We start from the raw sequence: 19,369 nt of genomic DNA on the forward strand, positions 1-19,369 counted from the left end.
AGGAAGGAAGGAGGAAGAAGTAAGAGTAGGAGAGAGGGGAAGAAGAAGAGAGGAGTGGGGGAAAGAGAGGGGAAGAAGAAGAGGAGGGAAAGGAAGGAAGGGCAAAGCAGAGGAAGGAAGGAAGAAAGGACGGAAGGAAGGAAGGAAGGAAGGAAGGAAGGAAGGAAGGAGAAGTAAGAGTAGGAGAGAGGGGAAGAAGGAGGAGAAGAGAGGAGGAGTGGGGGAAAGAGAGGGGAAGAAGAAAAGAGGAGGGAAAGGAAGGAAGGGCAAAGCAGAGGAAGGAAGGAAGGAAGGAAGGAAAAATAGGGGAGAGGGGAAGAAGGAGGAGAAGAGAGGAGGAGTGGGGGAAAGAGAGGGGAAGAAGAAAAGAGGAGGGAAAGGAAGGAAGGGCAAAGCAGAGGAAGGAAGGAAGGAAGGAAGGAAGGAAGGAAGGAAGGAAGGAAGGAAGGAAAAATAGGAGAGAGGGGAAGAAGGAGGAGAAGAGAGGAGGGGGGAAAGAGAGGGGAAGAAGAAAAGAGGAGGAAAGAAGAAGACAGAGGAGGGAGGTTGAGAAGACGGAAGGAGCAAAGGTGTTGCAGAATAAAATGGAGACAAAAAAGTGAACCAAACTATATTTTGTAAGAAGATAGGGATAAACATTAATGCTTAATAGATAAATGTTAATAGCATTTATAAGAATGTATATTTGTGAATGCATTTGAATGAGAGAGAGAAAAAAAAGAATCCCCACACTGGGGATCCTCATAAACTGCAGCACCCCTCTTTTTCGTGCCCCACTCAGAAATCTCCCCACCCCTTCCGTCGTTGTGCCGAAGCCCCACAAAACAGCATGTGGGGTGAACACAGAGCAGGGGCACCATCCGGGGGAGGAAAGATGGAGGAAGCCCTGCAATTGAGGGGTGGGGGGGATCCCTGCGGATCCCTCCGCCCAAAGAAGGACGGGGGCAGCTCATCCTCCAGTGGTTGGCTCCGACTTGTCAGGCGTTCTTTGCATTCCTCCCCAAAGCCGGCAGGCCCAGGCAGAGCGGGAGGGAGGCCCAAGGCTGCCCCTGGGCAGAGCAGCCCGCACCCCGACTTCGGAAGGCAGCCCCTCCCCACCAAAGAGTGGGAAAACTGGAGATGACCCTCTTAAAGATAAAGGGTCCCCCTCGCACATCTGTGCTAGCCGTTCCCGACTCTAGGGGGCGGTGCTCATCTCCGTTCCAAAGCCGAAGAGCCAGCGCTGTCCGAAGACGTCTCCGTGATCATGTGACCGCCATGACTCAACTCCCGAAGGCACACAGAACGCTGTTCCCTTCCCACCAAAGGTGGTTCCTGTTTTTCTACTTGCATTTTTTAACGTGCTTTCGAACGGCTAGGTTGGCAGAAGCTGGGACAAGTCGCGGGAACTCCCTCCGTTATGCGGCGCGGGGGATTCGAACCGCTGAACTGCCGACCTCCGATCGACAAGCTCAGCATCTTAGCCACTGAGCCACCGCCGTCCTGACCCTCTTGGGAGGCACCAAAACATCCCTTCCAGACAGGAGGAGAGGAGGGGGGGACACGGGCTACTTGGGAGGAACGGGCTCTAGGGGAGGGGGCTGCACCAACAGATTCAAGGACGCTTTGAGGCGCACAGCCTACCCAGGTCGCAGGGCATCACAGTGGCCTCTTGGTGGTGGTGGGGTCCCAGTGGGGTTATGAGGGGGTGTTGTTCCCCTTCCAAAGCCCCCTCCCTCCCTCCCTCCCTCCCACCCTCCTTGGGGACTGACCTTGCCTAGGAAATGCTTCCGGTAGATCCTGGCCAAGTGGTTGCCTTCCAGCTTGACCTTACAGCAGGGAGACTGGAGTTCGGACAGCTCCGCGAAGTCGTGGTTGGTGCCCTCGATCCAGTAGCCCCCGAACTGGGGGAGCAAGATGAGGGGGAAGGGAGACTCTCGGCCCAGAACCTGCCGAAGGGTTGGAGGAGGAGGAGGAGGATTTGAACCCGGAGCAGGCAGGTAGGAAGACTGCCCTCCGTCCTCCCCCGTCCCTCACCCAGCTGAGAGACAGGAGAGTCCGCCCAATGGCTCACTACACCCCCCAAAAAAGGGGGAGGGGAACACTGGCGGGCAACGATTCTCCCCACCACTCTGAGGTAGACTGCTCCTAACCATGGAGTCTCCTTTTCAGCGGGCAAGACTTACACTTCCTTACCTCATGGACGCTGGGATACGGGATGTAATCCTCTTCCGTCTGAGAAAACACAAAAACACGTGTGTGTGTGAGAGAGAGAATGCACAAGTAGGCATATACACACATGTGCCCAGCCCGTTCCCCCCCCCCTGTCCCTGCTCTCCTTCGCCTTCCCACAATCGGTTCTGCAAGCGGTGGGGGAAAGTCGGGGGAAAGAACTGAGGGGCTGCAGCCCCCACTGCCCCCCCCCCACCTCCAACAGACTGGTCAGGAGGAGACTAGTGGGGGCAAGGAATGAGTGAGGGGGTGGAAGTGATGCCACCTGAGGCAGGGGCAGGCAAGAGAGGGCCATGGTCCCATAATGGGCAAGGAGGAGGCCAAGGTGACAACCCCCCCCCCCCACAGTTTCATGGGTTATATACAGAAATACACTTCCAGCCTGGCAAGATTCTGCCAAGGTAGCTTTGCGACACTGTGGAAGGAGCTCAACCTTGGGGATTTCTGCCTGGGGGAGGGGAGAGATGCCACCTGAGGCAGGGGCAGGCAAGAGAGGGCACAGCCCTGTAATGGACGAGGAAGAACACCCCCCCCCCAGGTTTCATGGGTTGTATACAGAAATACACTTTCAGGCTGGCAAGATTTTGCCAAGGAAGCTTTACGACACCGTGGAAGGAGCCAAACCTGTGGGATTTCTGCCCGGTTGAGGGGTGGGGGAAAGAGGGATGGAATACCTACCTTGAGGGGAGGGGGGAAGGCACAACGTTGCTCGTCCATCCGGTTTGCCTGGGGCGGGGGGGAAAGAGAGAGAGAGGGGGACCAGCCCCAGAGTCAACAGCCGCGCCTGGGCCGCCTGCCAGCTGCGCCTGGGCTGGGGCAGAGGCTGGCCAGAGATTGCGGAGATCCTGCTTGGCACCGGTCGGGCATGGGACGGGAGAGGGGGGAGGGGAGGAGCATGCGTCCAGCTTCTGTTTCTGAGCCCAAGGCACATCCCCAGGGGCCACACGGGCCCCCCAGATGTGGCCATAAACCAACCCCATCTCTCTTTTAAAAAATGCCCCATGCCATCCCTCACCATCCTTAGCAACTGTGCCAGCTGAGTTTTAGGGATACTACAATCCCACACGCCAGAAGTGCCCCGGGGGAGGAGGAAAGGAAAGGCGGCTGTGGATTATGAGCTCGAGGGCACCTCTGAGCATGCAAAGAGCCCATTTCTCAGCTGCCCCCCTCCCCATCACCACCCCAATGCCCAGGGGGAGCCCGTTGCCTGCCCATCCCACTCGAGTGCCCCCCCCCAAAGCCAAGGGCTGTGTCCACTCGCAGAAAAATGATCGATACACTCCTTATGCTCCAAGAGAGGACGGACGCCCCCAAATCCCACTGTCTCTCAACTGCCCCCTCCCCACTGCCCCAGCTCCATCGGACACCCCCCCCCCCCCGCGGGCTGAGGCTTGCTTGCCTTACCTGCATCTTTTCGATCATCGCAAACAGTTTGGTGTTCTGCAGAGAGAGAGAGAGAGAGAGAGATGAGGCTGGGGGTGGCTGGGGAGGGGCTTCCAGACCCTGAACTGGAAGCCCCCCACCCCAATTCGCCAGCCAAAGCTTCCTTCTTCTTCTCCAACCCAGAAGAGGCACAAAGGGGGCTCATGTACCGGATCCTCTCCCAGGGCAAGGGGGTAGGCAGAGCCAGAGGTCAGCGGTGGAAGAGGGGGGAACCTTGGGAGGGGGAGACCCCCACGGTCCAGGATTCTCCATCAAAGGCAGATGGGTCCCTTCCTGCCAGCCCCTCTTCTCCCCACCACCCCTCTTTCCCCGAGGAGTCTCGGTGGGAAGAGCCAAAGGGGTTGAGGAGCCCCCTGGAGCAGCGGCTACTCACACTCCAGCCCCCCGGGTCCTCGCCAGCCCCCCTCCACTGGGGGGGCTTTGGGAGGGGATCCGCCATTGGCTCTCTCTCTCTCTCTCCTCTCCCTACACACAAGGTGGGTCAGATCACATCCTTCTCCCCACGCGCTGCAGGGGAGGAGGGGATGGAGGGAGGGAGGAGGGAGCTGCACAGCACCTCCCGCCAGGTTGATCTGGCTCCTTCCTCCGAGGGGAGGGGAGGGGAGGGGAGGGAGGGGCAAGCCGCACACGCCTGGCCTCTGGCCGTGCAGCCATTGGGCCGCCAACCAGGTGGCTGGGCCGGGAGGAGGCAGGTCTTTCTAGAGGGAGGGGGGAGGGCAGGAGGGAAGAGGGAGGGCAAAGGGTCACCATGGCAACTGAAGGGGATGAATGGCAGGGGGGGCTGCCATTGGGGAGGGGGCTCGGCGAGGATCGCATCCATCCAGGAAGCCTCGGATGAGGATGATGGTTTTCCTCACGGATGGAAGGGGGTTGCAGCTACACCCCCCCCCCAAAAGGACAAACCAGCAAAGGCAGATATGTTGGTAAAACAACACTGGGGGGGGGGGGGAACTGAGGACCCAGAGGGGCTACAGGAGAGCAGCCCCCCCAAATCCCACCTGTAAATGCTGGCATTTGGCCGCCCAATTAAAAGAGAAATAAAAGCTGAATGGGTCTTTCATGGCTTCCCTTGGGGCATGCGGAGAATACAGAATAACAAGAGTTAGAAGGGACCTTGTAGGTCATCTAGTCCAACCCTCTGCTCAAGCGGGAGACCCTATACAAATTATACCATACACAGACATACAGACAGGCAGACAACAGACAGACACACGCAAATACATTCCTCTGGACTAAATTGTCAATGGACGACCAGGGAAAATCTGTGCCCCCTCCCCACATTCTCCTTCCCTATGGCTGACCCCCTTCTGGAGATACTGGTCTGTCTCCCTTGCTCAACCCCAAACTGCCCACCTTCACCGAGGACGGGGTGGGGAGCAAGGCTACAGAGAAAATTATTTTTTAAAGTAAATATAAAGTTGGGATCGCTGAAATGCCCCCCCAAGAACCCATCAGAGAAGGCAATAAGCAAGGGCAGCAATGGAAAGAAGGGAGGACGAGGAAGGAAAGGAAGAAAGGGCAAAGCAGAGGAAGGAAGGAAGGAAGGAAGGAAGGAAGGAGAAGTAAGAGTAGGAGAGAGGGGAAGAAGGAGGAGAAGAGAGGAGGAGTGGGGGAAAGAGAGGGGAAGGAGAAAAGAGGAGGGAAAGGAAGAAATAATAAAGCAGAGGAAGGAAGGAAGGAAGGAAGGAAGGGAAGTAAGAGTAGGAGAGAGGGTAAGAAGGAGAAGAGAGGAGTGGGGGAAAGAGAGGGGAAGAAGAAGAGGAGGGAAAGGAAGAAAGGGCAAAGCAGAGGAAGGAAGAGAAGTAAGAGTAGGAGAGAGGGGAAGAAGGAGAAGAAAGGAGGTTGGGGAGGAAAGAGAGGGGAAGAAGAAATGAGGAGGAAAAGGAAGAAAGGGCAAAGCAGAGGAAGGAAGGAAGGAAGGAAGGAAGGAAGGAAGAAGAAGTAAGAGTAGGAGAGAGGGGAAGGAGGAGGAGGAAAAAGGAGGAGTAGGGGAAAGAGGGGGGAAGGAGTAAAGAGGTGCGAAAGGAAGTTTTTTGGGAAGCACCCGATAGGGAGCCATTTGCAGAGGGGGGGGAGGCGAACGAGAGGGGATAGCGTCCATGGGGGAAAAAATCAGAGGAGGGGGCTGCCCTGTGGATCCTGCAGCCGTCTTTGCTAGGTTCCCATTAGCAGGTGGGCACGTTGCCTTGGCAACCGGCTCCCCCTCCCTCCCTTGCTCCCGAAAGGCCTCCCCCTACCCTAAAACCTTCCCCCATTTGTAAGCACAGTGGCTTCCTACCTGCCCCGTGGATTTCCCCAGCCTTCCCCAGCCCGGCACTGGGAGGCCAGTCCCAGATCCTGCAGGAGGAAGCAAGGAAGGCACTCCCACCGAAGCCTTTTATTCTGGCCACCTTCATGAGGCAGGCGGTTCCACCGGCTCATGCTATCCGAAAAGGCCTCCACTCCAGGCACCCTTCCCCAATTCTGGTCCTCCTGAGCTCTGGGCCAAACTGAGGACCCTCCTCCCAACCTGAGAGATACCAGAAGGCCTACCCTGCAGGGCTGGTAGAAAGCTACGAGGCCGTCAGCCAGGCTGCAGGAGGCCTGTCTGGTGAACAGCTCCCCCTCCCTTCCCCCTGGGAGGGGGTCATGGAGGTGACTTCCCACAGGCCCCCTCCTCATTTCAGCTCTGAGGACAACTAAGGACACAGAGTACCAGAAATGTGGACGTGCCCCCCTCCTCAGAAAAAAATCAGCTACGAAAACTCTTACCTTGGGATGGAGAAATGTGGGGTGTGAAGGGGGGGAGATCCTTCTGGGCAGCTCTAGGGGTCCGCTGGAGGAGGAGTGGGGCAGCCCATCATTTTTCCTGCGGTGGGGAGGAGAGAAAAGTTTGTAGGGGGGAAAAAATCCACACAGGAAAAGCTCTCTAAACCAGACCCTTTATTGGGGGGCTGGGGAGGGGGTAATCCAGGCCTGTTGATGTCACAAGAGCTTTGGGCACTGGCCCATCCCTTGGTCAGCAGGGGACATTCCATGCAGGGAAAGTGGTTGGGGAGGGGGCTTGAAAGCATCATCCTCCCCCCCAACTGAGCCAGGACGCACCAGAGGTCCATGCGCCGTTAGCTGCGTGGGGAGGGTCTTTTTTAGGCAGAGTCACCCCGTGAAACTGCCTCCCCTCCTGTCTCTGGCAGCCACGCCTTCAAGGGGAGGGCTTCCCAAAAGCATGAGACCCCTTCCCCAGCTAGGCTCTCCTCCCCATCCATCCTCGGTAACCCTGGCAACGGGATGCCGATGCTATCGGCAACCGGTCCTCTCCTTCCCCTACACGCAAAGGTGGCCCAGCTGGGGGCCAGGCTGAAAGACACTCGGTGTATGCTCAGAGGCTCCACGCTCAGGTGAGATGGGGGCCCGTGGCGGCCAGAGGAACCCCCCCCAATCGCACGCACCCCAGAGTTTCCGTAGCAACGCGATACCGTTAAATTGATGGGCAATTACTATCACATCATGCGGGTGGCAAATTGGATGTCGAACCCAAGACGCTTGCGCAGAGAGGAAGGGGGGGGATGTCGGTGGGCATATGGTTGTCAAGGCAGTAGTGCCTCCTGCCCCGGAGCCACCTGGCGCTTCTAATGCCAAGTCTAAGCACCAGAGAGGGATGCCCGCTGGACTTCTGTGGCCATCCCTGCTGGGCCCCCAGAAAGCCCTGAAGAGGGGTTCCCTGGAAGGATGAGCACCCATCCCCTCACAAAGATGGGGAACCTGAGTGCTGCAGCCTTGTCTTCCCCCCCTCCCCAACTCACCCTCGGCGCCCCCTGCCAAAACGGGGCAAGGTTTCGCAAAAACTCTGCCAGCCCAGTTCTCTGCCTCGCTAAAGGAGTCAGGCATTCCCACAGGAGGCCACCAGGGGGCGATCCCTCTTCCCAAAAGGAAGTGGGCGGAGTCTGACCGTCACAGCTGGGATGCAGCTTGGATTGGGACCCTCCCCCTTTTAAAGGGGGCTTCCAAAACCCTCAAACCCACCCACCCCCAATCTAAGGGGGGGGGCTGAGAGAATGAAGAGGTGCAATACCACCTCAGCACCAATGGGGAGCGCTGTGTCCCCTATGAACCTAGAACTAGTGGTCCGCAGAGAAATGATTTGCATTTTTTTTTAATATTCCACTAAATACTATTTATCTTTTTTTTTTTAAAAAAAAATCATATTATGGTCCGCGGGATTTAAAATTAGGAATTTAGTGGTCCCTGAGGTCCGAAAGGTTGTTCTAAACCAGCGTTTCCCCCCCCAACCTTGGCTACTTTTTTAAAAAAGTTTTTATTTTTATACATTTTTATACATCTCATTGCGTGAATGGTTTGATTCCAGAGTGTCTTGAAGTTCAATACCAATAAACATCACAGTAGTATTCCTAGTAATTACATTTCATTGTCATTTTTAGTTTTGCTAACACATCATTTCTACTCTCGTCCTTCAATTCTAAACCTTCTCAGTTATAACCCACATTGTGTCATCTTAACATCTGTTTCTGCTATTTTCCCTCTCTTATTTCTACTGCTATTTTAGCCCCCGCTTCTCCCTATCATTCTAATATTCTGAGACCTGATCCTTCCTTTTTTCATTATTCAATATTTCTTTTTTTAAGCAGATTTTTAAATTGCCTTTTTACTCTATAACATCTTACAATCATCACATTAACATTGTTATGTTGTCATACCTGTATACATCAATCTTATATCACTTCTACATTCCTATGTATTCATCTACAGTTCTATACATTTCTTTATTGTTTCTTAGCTGAATTAACTTTAGTCCTGTTATGCAACCATTTAGACAATTATCCCAAATTTCATAGTATTCAAACTCTTCTTTGTCTTTTAATCTTAATGTTAACTTGTCCATTTCTGCACAATCTAAAATTTTCTGAATCACTAATTCATTTGAGGGGATATTACTTTGTTTCCAGCATTGGGCAAATGTTATTCTAGCTGTAATCAACAGGTGTATTAGTAGGCATTTAATTTTCTTTCTATATTTCCCCTTGGTTATTCCCAGCAGAAAGAGTTCCAGTTTATATTCTATATGTTCCTCCGTAATTTATTGTATCCATTATTCAATATTTCAATATGCACTTCTAGCATCAATCATGATCTTTCAAAGCATCGATCAGATTACTTATTCCTAGCTTTTCGCTGTTAATCATTTTTTTATACCTATTTAATAATACTCTTCTACAAATTCTGTTTCATTTACAAACTATTTTTAGCCTCTCTAATTCTAATAATAATATATATTACATTACTGCCTTACTAATATATGTTGAAAAATGATTTTTGTCTCACACCACATGCAGAACAGTGATTTGCATTTTTTATATCCCACTAAATACTATTTATCTTTTTTTTTTTAAATCATATTAGTGGTCCGCGGGATTTAAAATTAGGAATTTAATGGTCCCTGAGGTCCGAAAGGTTGATGACCCGTGGACTAGATGCTGTTCGCTTGGCTGGTGTTTGGCTACTTCCTTTTTTAAAATATATTTTTATTTTCAAAACAAACATAGAAATCCTCCTTCTTTACATACTGTAGAAAGTGTATCAGTTGGTTACAAAAGGCTTTCGTGCATCTCTTCCACCGTCATCAAATATAATTCATATTAATTCTAATATCTTAACTCGGATATTTATTATATTACCATCATCATACCTCCACTTTTATTTGACTATGATTAATTAAACGTCCTTTGTCATAAAATATACCAAGGTTTAATACATAACCACATACTGGCATTTCCTTTACTTGTTTATAAAATCCTGCATTAACATTAAATCCTCATATCCTATTCTAGCTAAACATCCATAATATTTAATACCAAAATATTCTAATCCTCCTTTCCAAATCCCTGTTTACCATTTACATCCAATTCCCTCATATTGTCCTCATAGCATGTATATAATTTATTATCGTTATGCTTTCTTTATTTGACTATATCCTATATCGTAACATTTTCCCCCTGATAATTAGCTGTGTCTAATTTTGTTCTTTTTTATTGTGATTGTTATTGTCAACCTTGGCTACTTTTGAGGGGCTTCGACTCTCAGAATTACCCAGCCGAGGGCCTGACAAGCGTTGCTGGTTATGGGGGCAGCCTCCCAGGCCCCCCTCAAAGCCAAACAACAGCTTCTTCCTTCACGCGAGGCTGGCAAGGGCATCCTAGCAACACTTCAGGCGGGCACTGTGCCAATGAGGGCCATGATGAGTGGCTTGGATTGAGCCCTCAGGACTCAGGGTGAGGGTGGAGGCAGGGAGTCCCCAGGTAGCTCCAGGGCCAACAGTGGTAGGAGGAACTCTGGAAAGCAGCCCCCCCCCAATGTCTTGGGAGCACAGAGACAAAGTGGGCACTCTCCTTTCAATATTCAGAGAGGGGGGGGTACCCCAATTCTAAAGAGGGAAAGGAGAGTTTCTTTTAAATGGCTTTGGAGCCCTGACCAGGCCAGGAAATACCTGAAATTGGGGGGTGTGCAGGAAGAGAGAGAGAGAGGGAGAGGGAGAGGAGAGAGAGGGACGGAGGGAGAGAGAGAGAGGGAGGGGGAGGGAGGGAAAGGGAGCGAGAGGAGAGAGAGGGAAGAGAGAGAGGGGACAGAGGAGGAGAAAGAAGGAGAGGGAGGGAGGAGGGAGGAGAGGAGGGGAGAGAGAGGAAGAGAGGGAGGAGAGAGAAGGAGGGAGGGAAAGAGGAGAGAGAGGAGAGAAGAGAGAGCAGAGAGGGGAAGAGGGGGAGAAGGGAGGGAGAGAGAGGAAGAGAGAGGGGGAGGAGGGAGGAGGAGAGGGGGGGAGAGAGAGGAACGGAGGGAGAGAGAGAGAGGGAGTAGGGAGGGAGGGAAAGGGAGAGAGAGAAGAGAGGGAGAGAGGGGGGCAGAGGGAGAGAGAGAAAGGGAGAGGGAGGGAGGGGAGGAGGGAGGGAGAGAGGGAGATGAGGAGAGAGGGAGAGAGAGGGAGGGAGAGAGAAGGAGGGAAAGGGAGCAAGAGGAGAGAGAGGGAAAGAGAAGAAGAGAGGGGGACCAAGGGAGGGAGAGAAAGGGAGAGAGAGGGAGGGAGAGAGAGAGAGGGAAAGAGAAGAGAGGGAGAGGGGGGCCGAGGGAAGGAGAGAGAGGGGGGAGAGAGAGGGACGGAGGAAGAGAGAGAGAGGGAGTAGGGAGGGAGGGAAAGGGAGAGAGAGAAGAGAGAGGGAAAGAGAGGGGGAGAGGGGGGCAGAGGGAGGGAGAGAAAGAGAGGGAGAGGGGAAGGAAGGGGGAGAGAGAGGGAGGAGAGAGGGAGGGGGAGGGAGGGGAGGGAGCGAGAGGAGAGAGAGGGAAAGAGAAGGAGGGGGAGGGGGACGAAGGAGGGAGAGAAAGGGAGAGAGAGGGAGGGAGAGAGGAGAGAGAGGGAGGGACAGAGGGAGGGAGAGAAAGGGAGAGAGAGTAGAGAGGGAGGGAAGGGAGAGAGTGGAATCAATAAGACCAATAAAATGCACAGGATGGGCCTTCTCCGGGTGCCTTCAGCGGGACAATGCCGGCTGGCGGCGCCTAGGAGTAGGGCCTTCTCTGTTGCCGCTCTGGCCATATGGAATGAGCTTGCCCCCAGAGATCCTGTCCCCATCCCCACTCTCATGGCCTTTCGCAAAGCCATTAAAACCTGCTTTTCTGGCAGGCCTTCTGATGGGTGTTTGTTGCATTCTTTTTAACTTTGTGTGTCCTATTGTTTTTAAGTTCTTTTAATTTCTTTTTATTCTTAAGCCGCCCCGGAGTCCTTCGGGATGGGCGGCATAGAAACCTAATAAATTCAATTCAATTCAATTCAATTCAAAGAGAGTGGGAGAGAGGGGGGGAGAGAGAGAAAGGGAGAGAGAGTAGAGAGGGAGGGAGAAAGAGGAGAGGGGGAGAGAGAGAGAGGGAGGGAGAGTAGAGAGGGAGGGAGAAAGAGGAGAGGGGAGAGAGAGAGAGGGAGGGAGAGTAGAGAGGGAGGGAGAAAGAGGAGAGAGGGGGAGAGAGGGGAGAGAGAGAGAGAGGGAGGGAGAGTAGAGAGGGAGGGAGGAAAGAGGAGAGAGGGGGAGAGAGGGGGAGAGAGAGGAGAGGGAGGGGAGTAGAGAGGGAGGGAGAAAGAGGAGAGAGGGGGAGAGAGGGGAGTGAGAGAGAGAGAGGGAGGGAGAGTAGAGAGGGAGGGAGAAAGAGGAGAGAGGGGGAGAGAGGGAGAGAGAGAGGGGGAGGGAGAGTAGAGAGGGAGGGAGAAAGAGGAGAGAGGGGGAGAGAGGGGAGATAGAGAGAGAGAGGGAGGGAGAGTAGAGAGGAGGGAGAAAGAGGAGAGAGGGGAGAGAGGGGAGAGAGAGAGAGGGAGGGAGAGGGAGAGGGAGGGAGAAAGAGGAGAGAGGGGGAGAGAGGGGAGAGAGAGAGAGAGGGAGGAGAGTAGAGAGGGAGGGAGAAAGAGAGAGAGGGGGAGAGAGGGGGAGAGAGAGAGAGAGGGGAGGGAGAGTAGAGAGGGAGGGAGAAAGAGGAGAGAGGGGGAGAGAGGGAGAGAGAGGGGGAGGGAGAGTAGAGAGGGAGGGAGAAAGAGGAGAGGGGGGAGGAGGGGGAGAGAGAGAGAGAGGGAGGGAGAGTAGAGAGGGAGGGGAGAAAGAGGAGAGAGGGGGAGAGAGGGGAGAGAGAGAGAGGGAGGGAGAGTAGAGAGGGAGGGAGAAAGAGGAGAGAGGGGGAGAGAGGGGAGAGAGAGAGAGGGAGGGAGAGTAGAGAGGGGGGGGAGAAAGAGGAGAGGGGGGAGAGAGGGGAGAGAGAGAGAGAGGGAGGGAGAGTAGAGAGGGAGGGAGAAAGAGGAGAGGGGGGAGAGGGGAGAGAGAGAGAGGGAGGGAGAGTAGAGAGGGAGGGAGAAAGAGGAGAGAGGGGGAGAGAGGGGAGAGAGAGAGAGGGAGGGAGAAAGATGAGAGAGGGGGAGAGAGGGAGAGAGAGAGGGGGAGGGAGAGTAGAGAGGGAGGGAGGGAGAGGGAGAGAGAGAGAGGAGAGGAAGGGAGGATTGGAGGGGGAGAGAGAGAGAGAAATGCATCTCCAACAGAAGAGAACAAAAGCATTTTAGGATTGGAAAAGATGCCTCCACAGAGGGAAGGAACATTTTTTGGTGGGGGGCAGCTTGGGAGGGGTCTTTCCTCCACGGTGCATGTACCAACCCAGCCAAGAACCCTGGCACTGCCCTCCTCAGCTTGGCCAAGGGCGAAAATCCCAATGCCGGCTTGTGCCAGCTTTCTGACTGAAAAGCCCTGAGCGATGCTGCCCACTGCCCACCTCCCCACCCCCTAGAGCCAAGCTGAGTCCTCTTGTGCCCCATGCCGGGGTGGTACTCACCGCAGGCTCCAGGGGTAGATGGTTGTCTTGTCCACCCTGAGGGGGAGAGAGAGAGAGAAAAGAGGCAACGGCTTCAGCATCCGGAGCCAAGCAGCGCCAGCAATCTTGCGGTTGCCTCTACAGTGGTGCCCACCGTCCCTCTTCACCAAACGAGCCCCCCACACACCCTCTTGGCACCAATGTGCCCCCCCCTCTCCAAGCCAAATGTAGACCAAAAGCCGGGAAACAAACAAGGCCTGTTTAGGGTTTCTTTAGCCGAGTTTGCAAACCAGTTTAGCCGGCCCGAGAACCGGTCGTCTTGTTTGGAGTTGAACTAGGGAAGCGGGCAGGGTTGAGCGATTAAGCCTGTACCACCCGCAGCTCTGGCAGGAAGCCTCCCTCTCCCTCCCCCCTCCTTCCCTTCCTGGGATGCAGCAATCCCAGGTGTGATGGTGGTGGAGCCTCCACCCTCAAGGGCAGTCTACCCTCGCCGTCCTGGCGCAGACACGGAGGGATGAGCTGTGTTAATGGGGATTTCGCAGGAAGGGAAGGGGTGAGCTGGGATAGGGACCCCCCCCTCCCCAGCAGGTGGGACTCCTGTGAGGCATGGCAGAGCCTGGGTAGTGAAGAAAGGGGCCCTGTTTTTTTTTGGAGGGGCACCAAGCCTCTTCCCCTGAAAATATAACAACAACAACAACAACAACAACAACAATAATGCTGGCAGCAAACCTTATCAACCATTAGCACCAGTTACTGGTATTTGTAATGCATTTTGAATGTTCAGTTGGCTGAGTTGCATGTTCAATGAATAAGTATGTAATAATAATAATAATAGAGCCAAGGTGGCGCAGTGGTTAAATGCAGCACTGCAGGCTACTGCTAGATCAGCAGTTCAGCGGTTCAAATCTCACCGGCTCAGGGTTGACTCAGCCTTCCATCCTTCCGAGGTGGGTAAAATGAGGACCCAGATTGTTGGGGGCAATATGCTGACTCTCTGTAAACCGCTTAGAGAGGGCTGAAAGCCCTATGAAGCGGTATATAAGTCTACTGCTATTGCTATAATAATAATAATAATAATAATAATAATAATAACAACAACAATAATAATAACAACAATAACAATAACAATAACAACAACAATAACAACAATAATAATCAGTGCACAGCATTATGTACAATGAGATTTGAAATATCTCCCTTCCCATCTGGAAGCAAAAGTATTGTTGAATTGGGGAGGGGGGGCACGAGATGAACCAGGCCACATCACTTGGGGGGTGGGCAATGAATCAACCCCCCCATTACCAGCTTCCCCCCCCACATTCCCATAGCTGGTTGGGGGGTGGTGGTTTCACAGCAGCCCCCTACCCATTTTGTACCAAGAGGGTCATCGAATCAGAAGTCAATGGACTGCCCCCCCCAAAAAAAACTGGGCAGCTCTGCCCCTCCCACGGGGGAAATTCCCCAGCTGGGAGAACAGGAGCTGCCTTGTCCCAAGAGAAGAGGCGGCTTGGCGGTGGGGGGAGTTAGGGGGGGGCACGGAACGAGCTCAAACTCAAGCAGGACACACACACACACACCCAATTTGGATGTTGAGAGAGACAAAAGGTTTTTCCTAGCAGCTGGTTGAGAGGGTGGGAGGAACAGAAGAGCTACAGAGCCCCCTCCCCTCTCTCTGAAACAAAGTTTTTTTCAGTGTTTTGTTATATATTTCACTTCTTTTATAAACACAGTGCTCCCCCCCCCCCCCCTTAAAATGTGCATAGTTCATTTGACATCAGGTTCCCATTTCAATTATTATTATTTTCTTTCCCTATTTTTCCTCTTGGGTTTAATTTCTTCTTATGAAAACAGTATCGTTATTTGCCCCTCCTAATTGATCGAGTTTAACATTTCATTTCCCTCTATAATTCTTTTTTTTTTTTTTTTACTATAGATCGCACCTATCCTCAGATTTTAATAAACAGTTCGCTTAGTTAATTATCCACACATTATCCTAGCATCCTATTAACTAAATGCCATTAACAATTTCATTTTATTCCACTGGCAAATCCTTTCCCTTCTTTCCACCTTTCCTAACCCTTTTCTCTTGGTCTCCCCGAATCTTCACTTCTTTTATATTCTCCTCCTTTCTCCTCTTTTCCTAACCATTTTCTCTCTTGGTCTCCCTGAATCTTCACTTCTTTATATTTCCTCCTTTCTCCTCTTTTCCTAACCTTTCTCTCTTGGTCTCCCTGAATCTCCACTTCTTTTATTCTCTTCTTTCCATCCATTTGTCTAGCTTTTTTTTCCTTTTCTCTCTTTCATGGGGGGAGGGGGACAGTGGGGTATAGTGGTGGTGGGGAGTTTCCTTCCAGTCCTTAAAAAAGCCAGTTTTGGGCAACGGCTTCTATTCACGCAGGACCCGAGATCAGGATGCTCCAGGAGGCTGCTGGGTGTCTCGTTTCGTGCCAGGGGGTGCCAGCAAATAGGGAAGAGGGGGGGTGCCCTCTTTTTAAAAGGCTTATTAACTGCCTTAATTGCAAGTTTGTTGGCACAGCACCGGGCGGGACAAAGCGAGGACGAGCCCATTTTAAAGAGGGGCTAACTAAGGCAGGGCAAGCAGCCTGCCTGCCCTGGGGGTGGGAAACACGCAGGATCGGAATGCCGGTCTGGGAATGGCAGGAGGGAGAGAGGCTTGGTCTGCCCCTACCCCACCCCAGGGATGCTCACCAACCCCTCACCCACTCACCCGCCGTAGGCTCCGAAGGTGAAGCTTCTCTTGCGGGAGCCCATCCTGTCTCCCGGAGTGCTCGGTGGGGCTGGCCGCGCTGGGAGCCCGGCTGAGAAAGGGGGAGGGCCTGGCTGGCCCCTCCCGCCAGTCCAAACTGGTTGGGTGGCTGCAGACGGCCTCAGGGCACTTGGTTTGCCAGCCAGCCAGCATCCCCGGAGGGCAGAGGAGCCGCTCAACTTCCCTGCCTGTCAGGCCTTCGGCTGGTGCCAGTCTCTGCCAGTGCCCTCCCATCAAGCGTCTCTCTCGCTCTCGGCCCTGGGCAGCTGGGGGAGGGCCCGGAGCGTCTCCTGCAGTGCACCCTTTGCTGTCCTGCAGCCCCAGACACAGCATGGCCCTCCCCCCCTCTCTCTGTATGAGAGAGAGAGAGAGGGAGGGAGGGGGAAAGGGAGAGAGAAAGACACACACACACACACACACACACACACACACACACACACGGAGAGGCAGAGACAGACAGACAGAGGAACAGAGGAGAGGGAGGGAGAGAAAGAGAGAGACAGACAGACAGAGACAGAGGAGAGACAGAGAGAGAGAGACGGAGAGACAGAGGGGAGGAAGAGAAAGAGAGACAGACAGAGGAGAGAAAGATAGAGACAGACAGACAGATAGACAGAGACGGAGGAGAAAAAGAGAGACAGAGGAGAGCAAGAGAGACAGATAGGCAGGCAGAGAATAGAGAGAGAGAGAGACAAAGAGTCAGAGGAGAGGAAGAGAGAGAGAAAGAGAGAGATAGAGGAGAGAAAGAGAGAGAGACAGACAGACAGAGAGGAGAGAGAGAGAGAGAGAGAGACAGAGTCAGAGGAGAAAAAGAGAGACAGAGGAGAGGGACAGATAGGCAGGCAGAGAATAGAGAGAGAGAGAGACAAAGAGTCAGAGGAGAGGAAGAGAGAGAAAGAGAGACAGACAGAGGAGAGAAAGAGAGATGGAGAAGAGAAAGAGAGACAGAGAGAGATGAGAGAAAGAAGAGAGAGAGACAGAGACAGGCAGAGAGTAGAGAGAGAGAGAGAGACAAGAGTCAGAGGAGAGAAAGAGAGACAGAAAGACAGAGGAGGGAGAGAGAGAAAGAGAGAGACAGAGGGGAGACAGACATAGACAGACAGACACTGAAAGACATAATTCTCTTTCTGTGCAAGGGATTCTACCCCCCCCCCCATGGCCTCCCAAGGTGGGAGGACACAAAGAGGGGGCTGGGAAGGGCAATGGGCAGACCCCAAACTCAAGCAGGGAGACTGGCCCAGGAACAGGGCAAGCAGAACCACCCTACCCTTACAGGTGGAAAGAAAAAAAAGGCTCTTATACATGTGCAGAGTGCCTTTCTTTTGCTCTTGAAACACATCTGTTCCCTTCACAGCTGGATTCTAGCCCAAGCACCCTTCCTAACAGCCCTTGGGTCGAAAGCGAGGGAAGAGTCCCATGGACAAAGGGAGACCCAGATGCCCCAATGCAGGGACTTCATAGCCCAAACACTCCCAAGTCACGGAAACCTCCACCCCCACCCCCCACACACAGGGTCCAGCCGAATCCCTCTGTAATGGGGGGGGGGGGACCACCTCCTCTCCCCTCTCCATCAAAACACCACTAAACAAGGAGAATGTCCCGCCTCTTTATGGGTAAAGGTTCCCCTCGCACATATGTGCTACTCATTCTCGAGTCTAGGGGGCGGTGCTCATCTCCGTTTCAAAGCCGAAGAACCAGCGCTATCCGAAGACGTCTCCGTGGTCATGTGGCCGGCATGACTCAAGGCCGAAGGTGCATGGAGCACTGTGACCTCCCCACCAAGGTGGTCCCTATTTTTCTACTTGCATTTTTTACGTGCTTTCGAACTGCAGAAGCTGGGACAAGTCACGGGAGCTCATTCCGTTTACGCGGTGCTAGGGATTCGAAACCGTAACCTTTCTGATTGACAAGCTCAGCGTCTTAGCCGCTGAGCCATCTCATCCCTGCCTCTTTAGGGCAGCCAAAATCAGCCCCCTCCCCATTCCCTAGAACAGTGTTTCTCAACCTTGGCAACTTGAAGATGTCCGGACTTCAACTCCCAGAATTCCCCAGCCAGCATTCGCTGGCTGGGGAATTCTGGGAATTGAAGTCCGGACATCTTCAAGTTGCCAAGGTTGAGAAACACTGCCCTAGAAGGCTTGGCCCAACAGAGAGTGACACCCCCCCCCCCCCAAGGCAGCCAATCTCTTCCCAGATTTCAGAAGTTGGACTTTGCCAGTACAAAACTCCCCTCTAGGTGGGGGACATCAGAGGGGCAGCATGCCTGGCTCCCAGTCCGCGATCGCCCCTACTGGAGAATGCCAGGCGTTGCTCCAGCTGAGTGAGGAAGGGAGCACAGCAGAGGCATCGCGCGGTGTGAGTAGCACCGTGGGACAGCGTCCCTCGACGGCTTCCTTCCCACCGCTGGTGCTAGGCGCAGCCACGCGCCTGGCGTGTGCCTCTCCCCAACACCACCCACCCACCCCAAGCACCTGAGACGACCCCCACTCAGCCAAGCAGCAGGCTTTTCTTTGGCAAACGATGGTGGCAGAGTACACCAGCGGGGGTCCGAGCACACCCACCCACCCACGTCAACGGGCACAACACAAAGGCGTGTTCCTCTTTGCAGAGAAAAAATACACAACCTGTATTTCCTGTAACACAATGCAGGCTGCAGTTCACCAGGGCCAGAAGGGGGGGTGGGTGGGCTCTGGAAGGGGACGATGGATCCAAGCGGGCAGAGGGGTGGGCTTTGGGGTTCAACTCCCCAGCACACAACTCCTGGTTGTGAGGTTTTAAACCTCAGAGCAGCTTTTAACAGACAAGCCCAACCAACAGAGCCCGGGACTTGGCATCTTTGTGCCCCACCGGTGGCCCTGGGCAAGGGGTCCCTGCAGCATGGATGCCCATAATAAGTCATTATAGCAAGGGAGCTGGGCATGGGGGCCCTTCCCACCCCGTTCCTGCCCAATTCAGCCTAGGAGATCTCCCATTAGTACAGATGGGAAGACTGAGGCCGGAGAACTGCCTGGCTAATGAGCTCGTGACAGCAGATCCGGATGAGACAGGCGGGCAAGAGCTGGCATATACCCCCCCCCCTTTCCCTGTTTCTGGGAGACAAAGCCTGGCAGGGAAACGTTGCCAGGCGTATTGGGGTAGCGGGTGGTTGGTAGGAGGTGTGAAGCCGCCGAGGAGTGTGGGCCACGTTTTCCAATCTGGCAGAAGGATGCCGGAGCTGAATAAAAAGGAACTGGGGGGGGGGGGGATTGAACAAGAGCGAACACGGGCAGAAGCAAACTCTCAGCCACCGGGGGAAGGGCAGGGAAGCGGGCAAGGCAACAGGGAGGGCAGAGGGGACCCTGGGACCAGGGTGTGAGAGCTGGCACGGCATCCTGTGGGTAAATTAAACCTCCAGGACCCTGGCAAGGAAAAGCACAGAGCCCTGTTATGGGGGGACATTTTCCAAGACAAGGCATCTGTGCCACCCTCCTCTCCTTCCTCTTGCAGGGCATGGGGAAATTCAGCCCCCCCCGTTTCTTCACCCGCGGGGAAAGGAAAGGGAGGTCAGAGACTCCCCCCTCCCCTCATAGAAGTGCGGCAGGCAGAAGGGATGGGGGGGGGAGGCACGAGGCTAGGGGGGCACGTGGC

At 53.7% G+C, this 19,369-nt stretch overlaps 1 protein-coding gene across 5 annotated transcripts in view; it reads right to left on the reverse strand.

Moving 5' to 3' along the window:
* Positions 1 to 19,369, reverse strand: part of RAP1GAP (RAP1 GTPase activating protein) — a 43,176-nt gene that overhangs the window by 22,073 nt on the left and 1,734 nt on the right. For 3 of the 5 annotated variants that reach the window (XM_032231714.1, XM_032231712.1, XM_032231713.1), the window contains exons 2-7: positions 12,997 to 13,032; positions 6,406 to 6,502; positions 3,616 to 3,651; positions 2,890 to 2,937; positions 2,176 to 2,214; positions 1,752 to 1,928 (exon numbers count right to left, since the gene is read on the reverse strand). In XM_032231714.1, the coding sequence (XP_032087605.1) occupies positions 1,752 to 1,928; positions 2,176 to 2,214; positions 2,890 to 2,937; positions 3,616 to 3,633 (282 nt within the window). In that variant the 5' untranslated portion in view covers positions 3,634 to 3,651; positions 6,406 to 6,502; positions 12,997 to 13,032. Of the gene's footprint in view, positions 1 to 1,751; positions 1,929 to 2,175; positions 2,215 to 2,889; positions 2,938 to 3,615; positions 3,652 to 6,405; positions 6,503 to 12,996; positions 13,033 to 19,369 lie in introns of those variants that run through there. The other 2 variants (XM_032231710.1, XM_032231711.1) reach the window with 1 other exon arrangement.

This window comes from Thamnophis elegans, chromosome 15, assembly GCF_009769535.1.
Source record: "Thamnophis elegans isolate rThaEle1 chromosome 15, rThaEle1.pri, whole genome shotgun sequence".
Taxonomy (NCBI): Eukaryota; Metazoa; Chordata; class Lepidosauria; order Squamata; family Colubridae; genus Thamnophis; species Thamnophis elegans.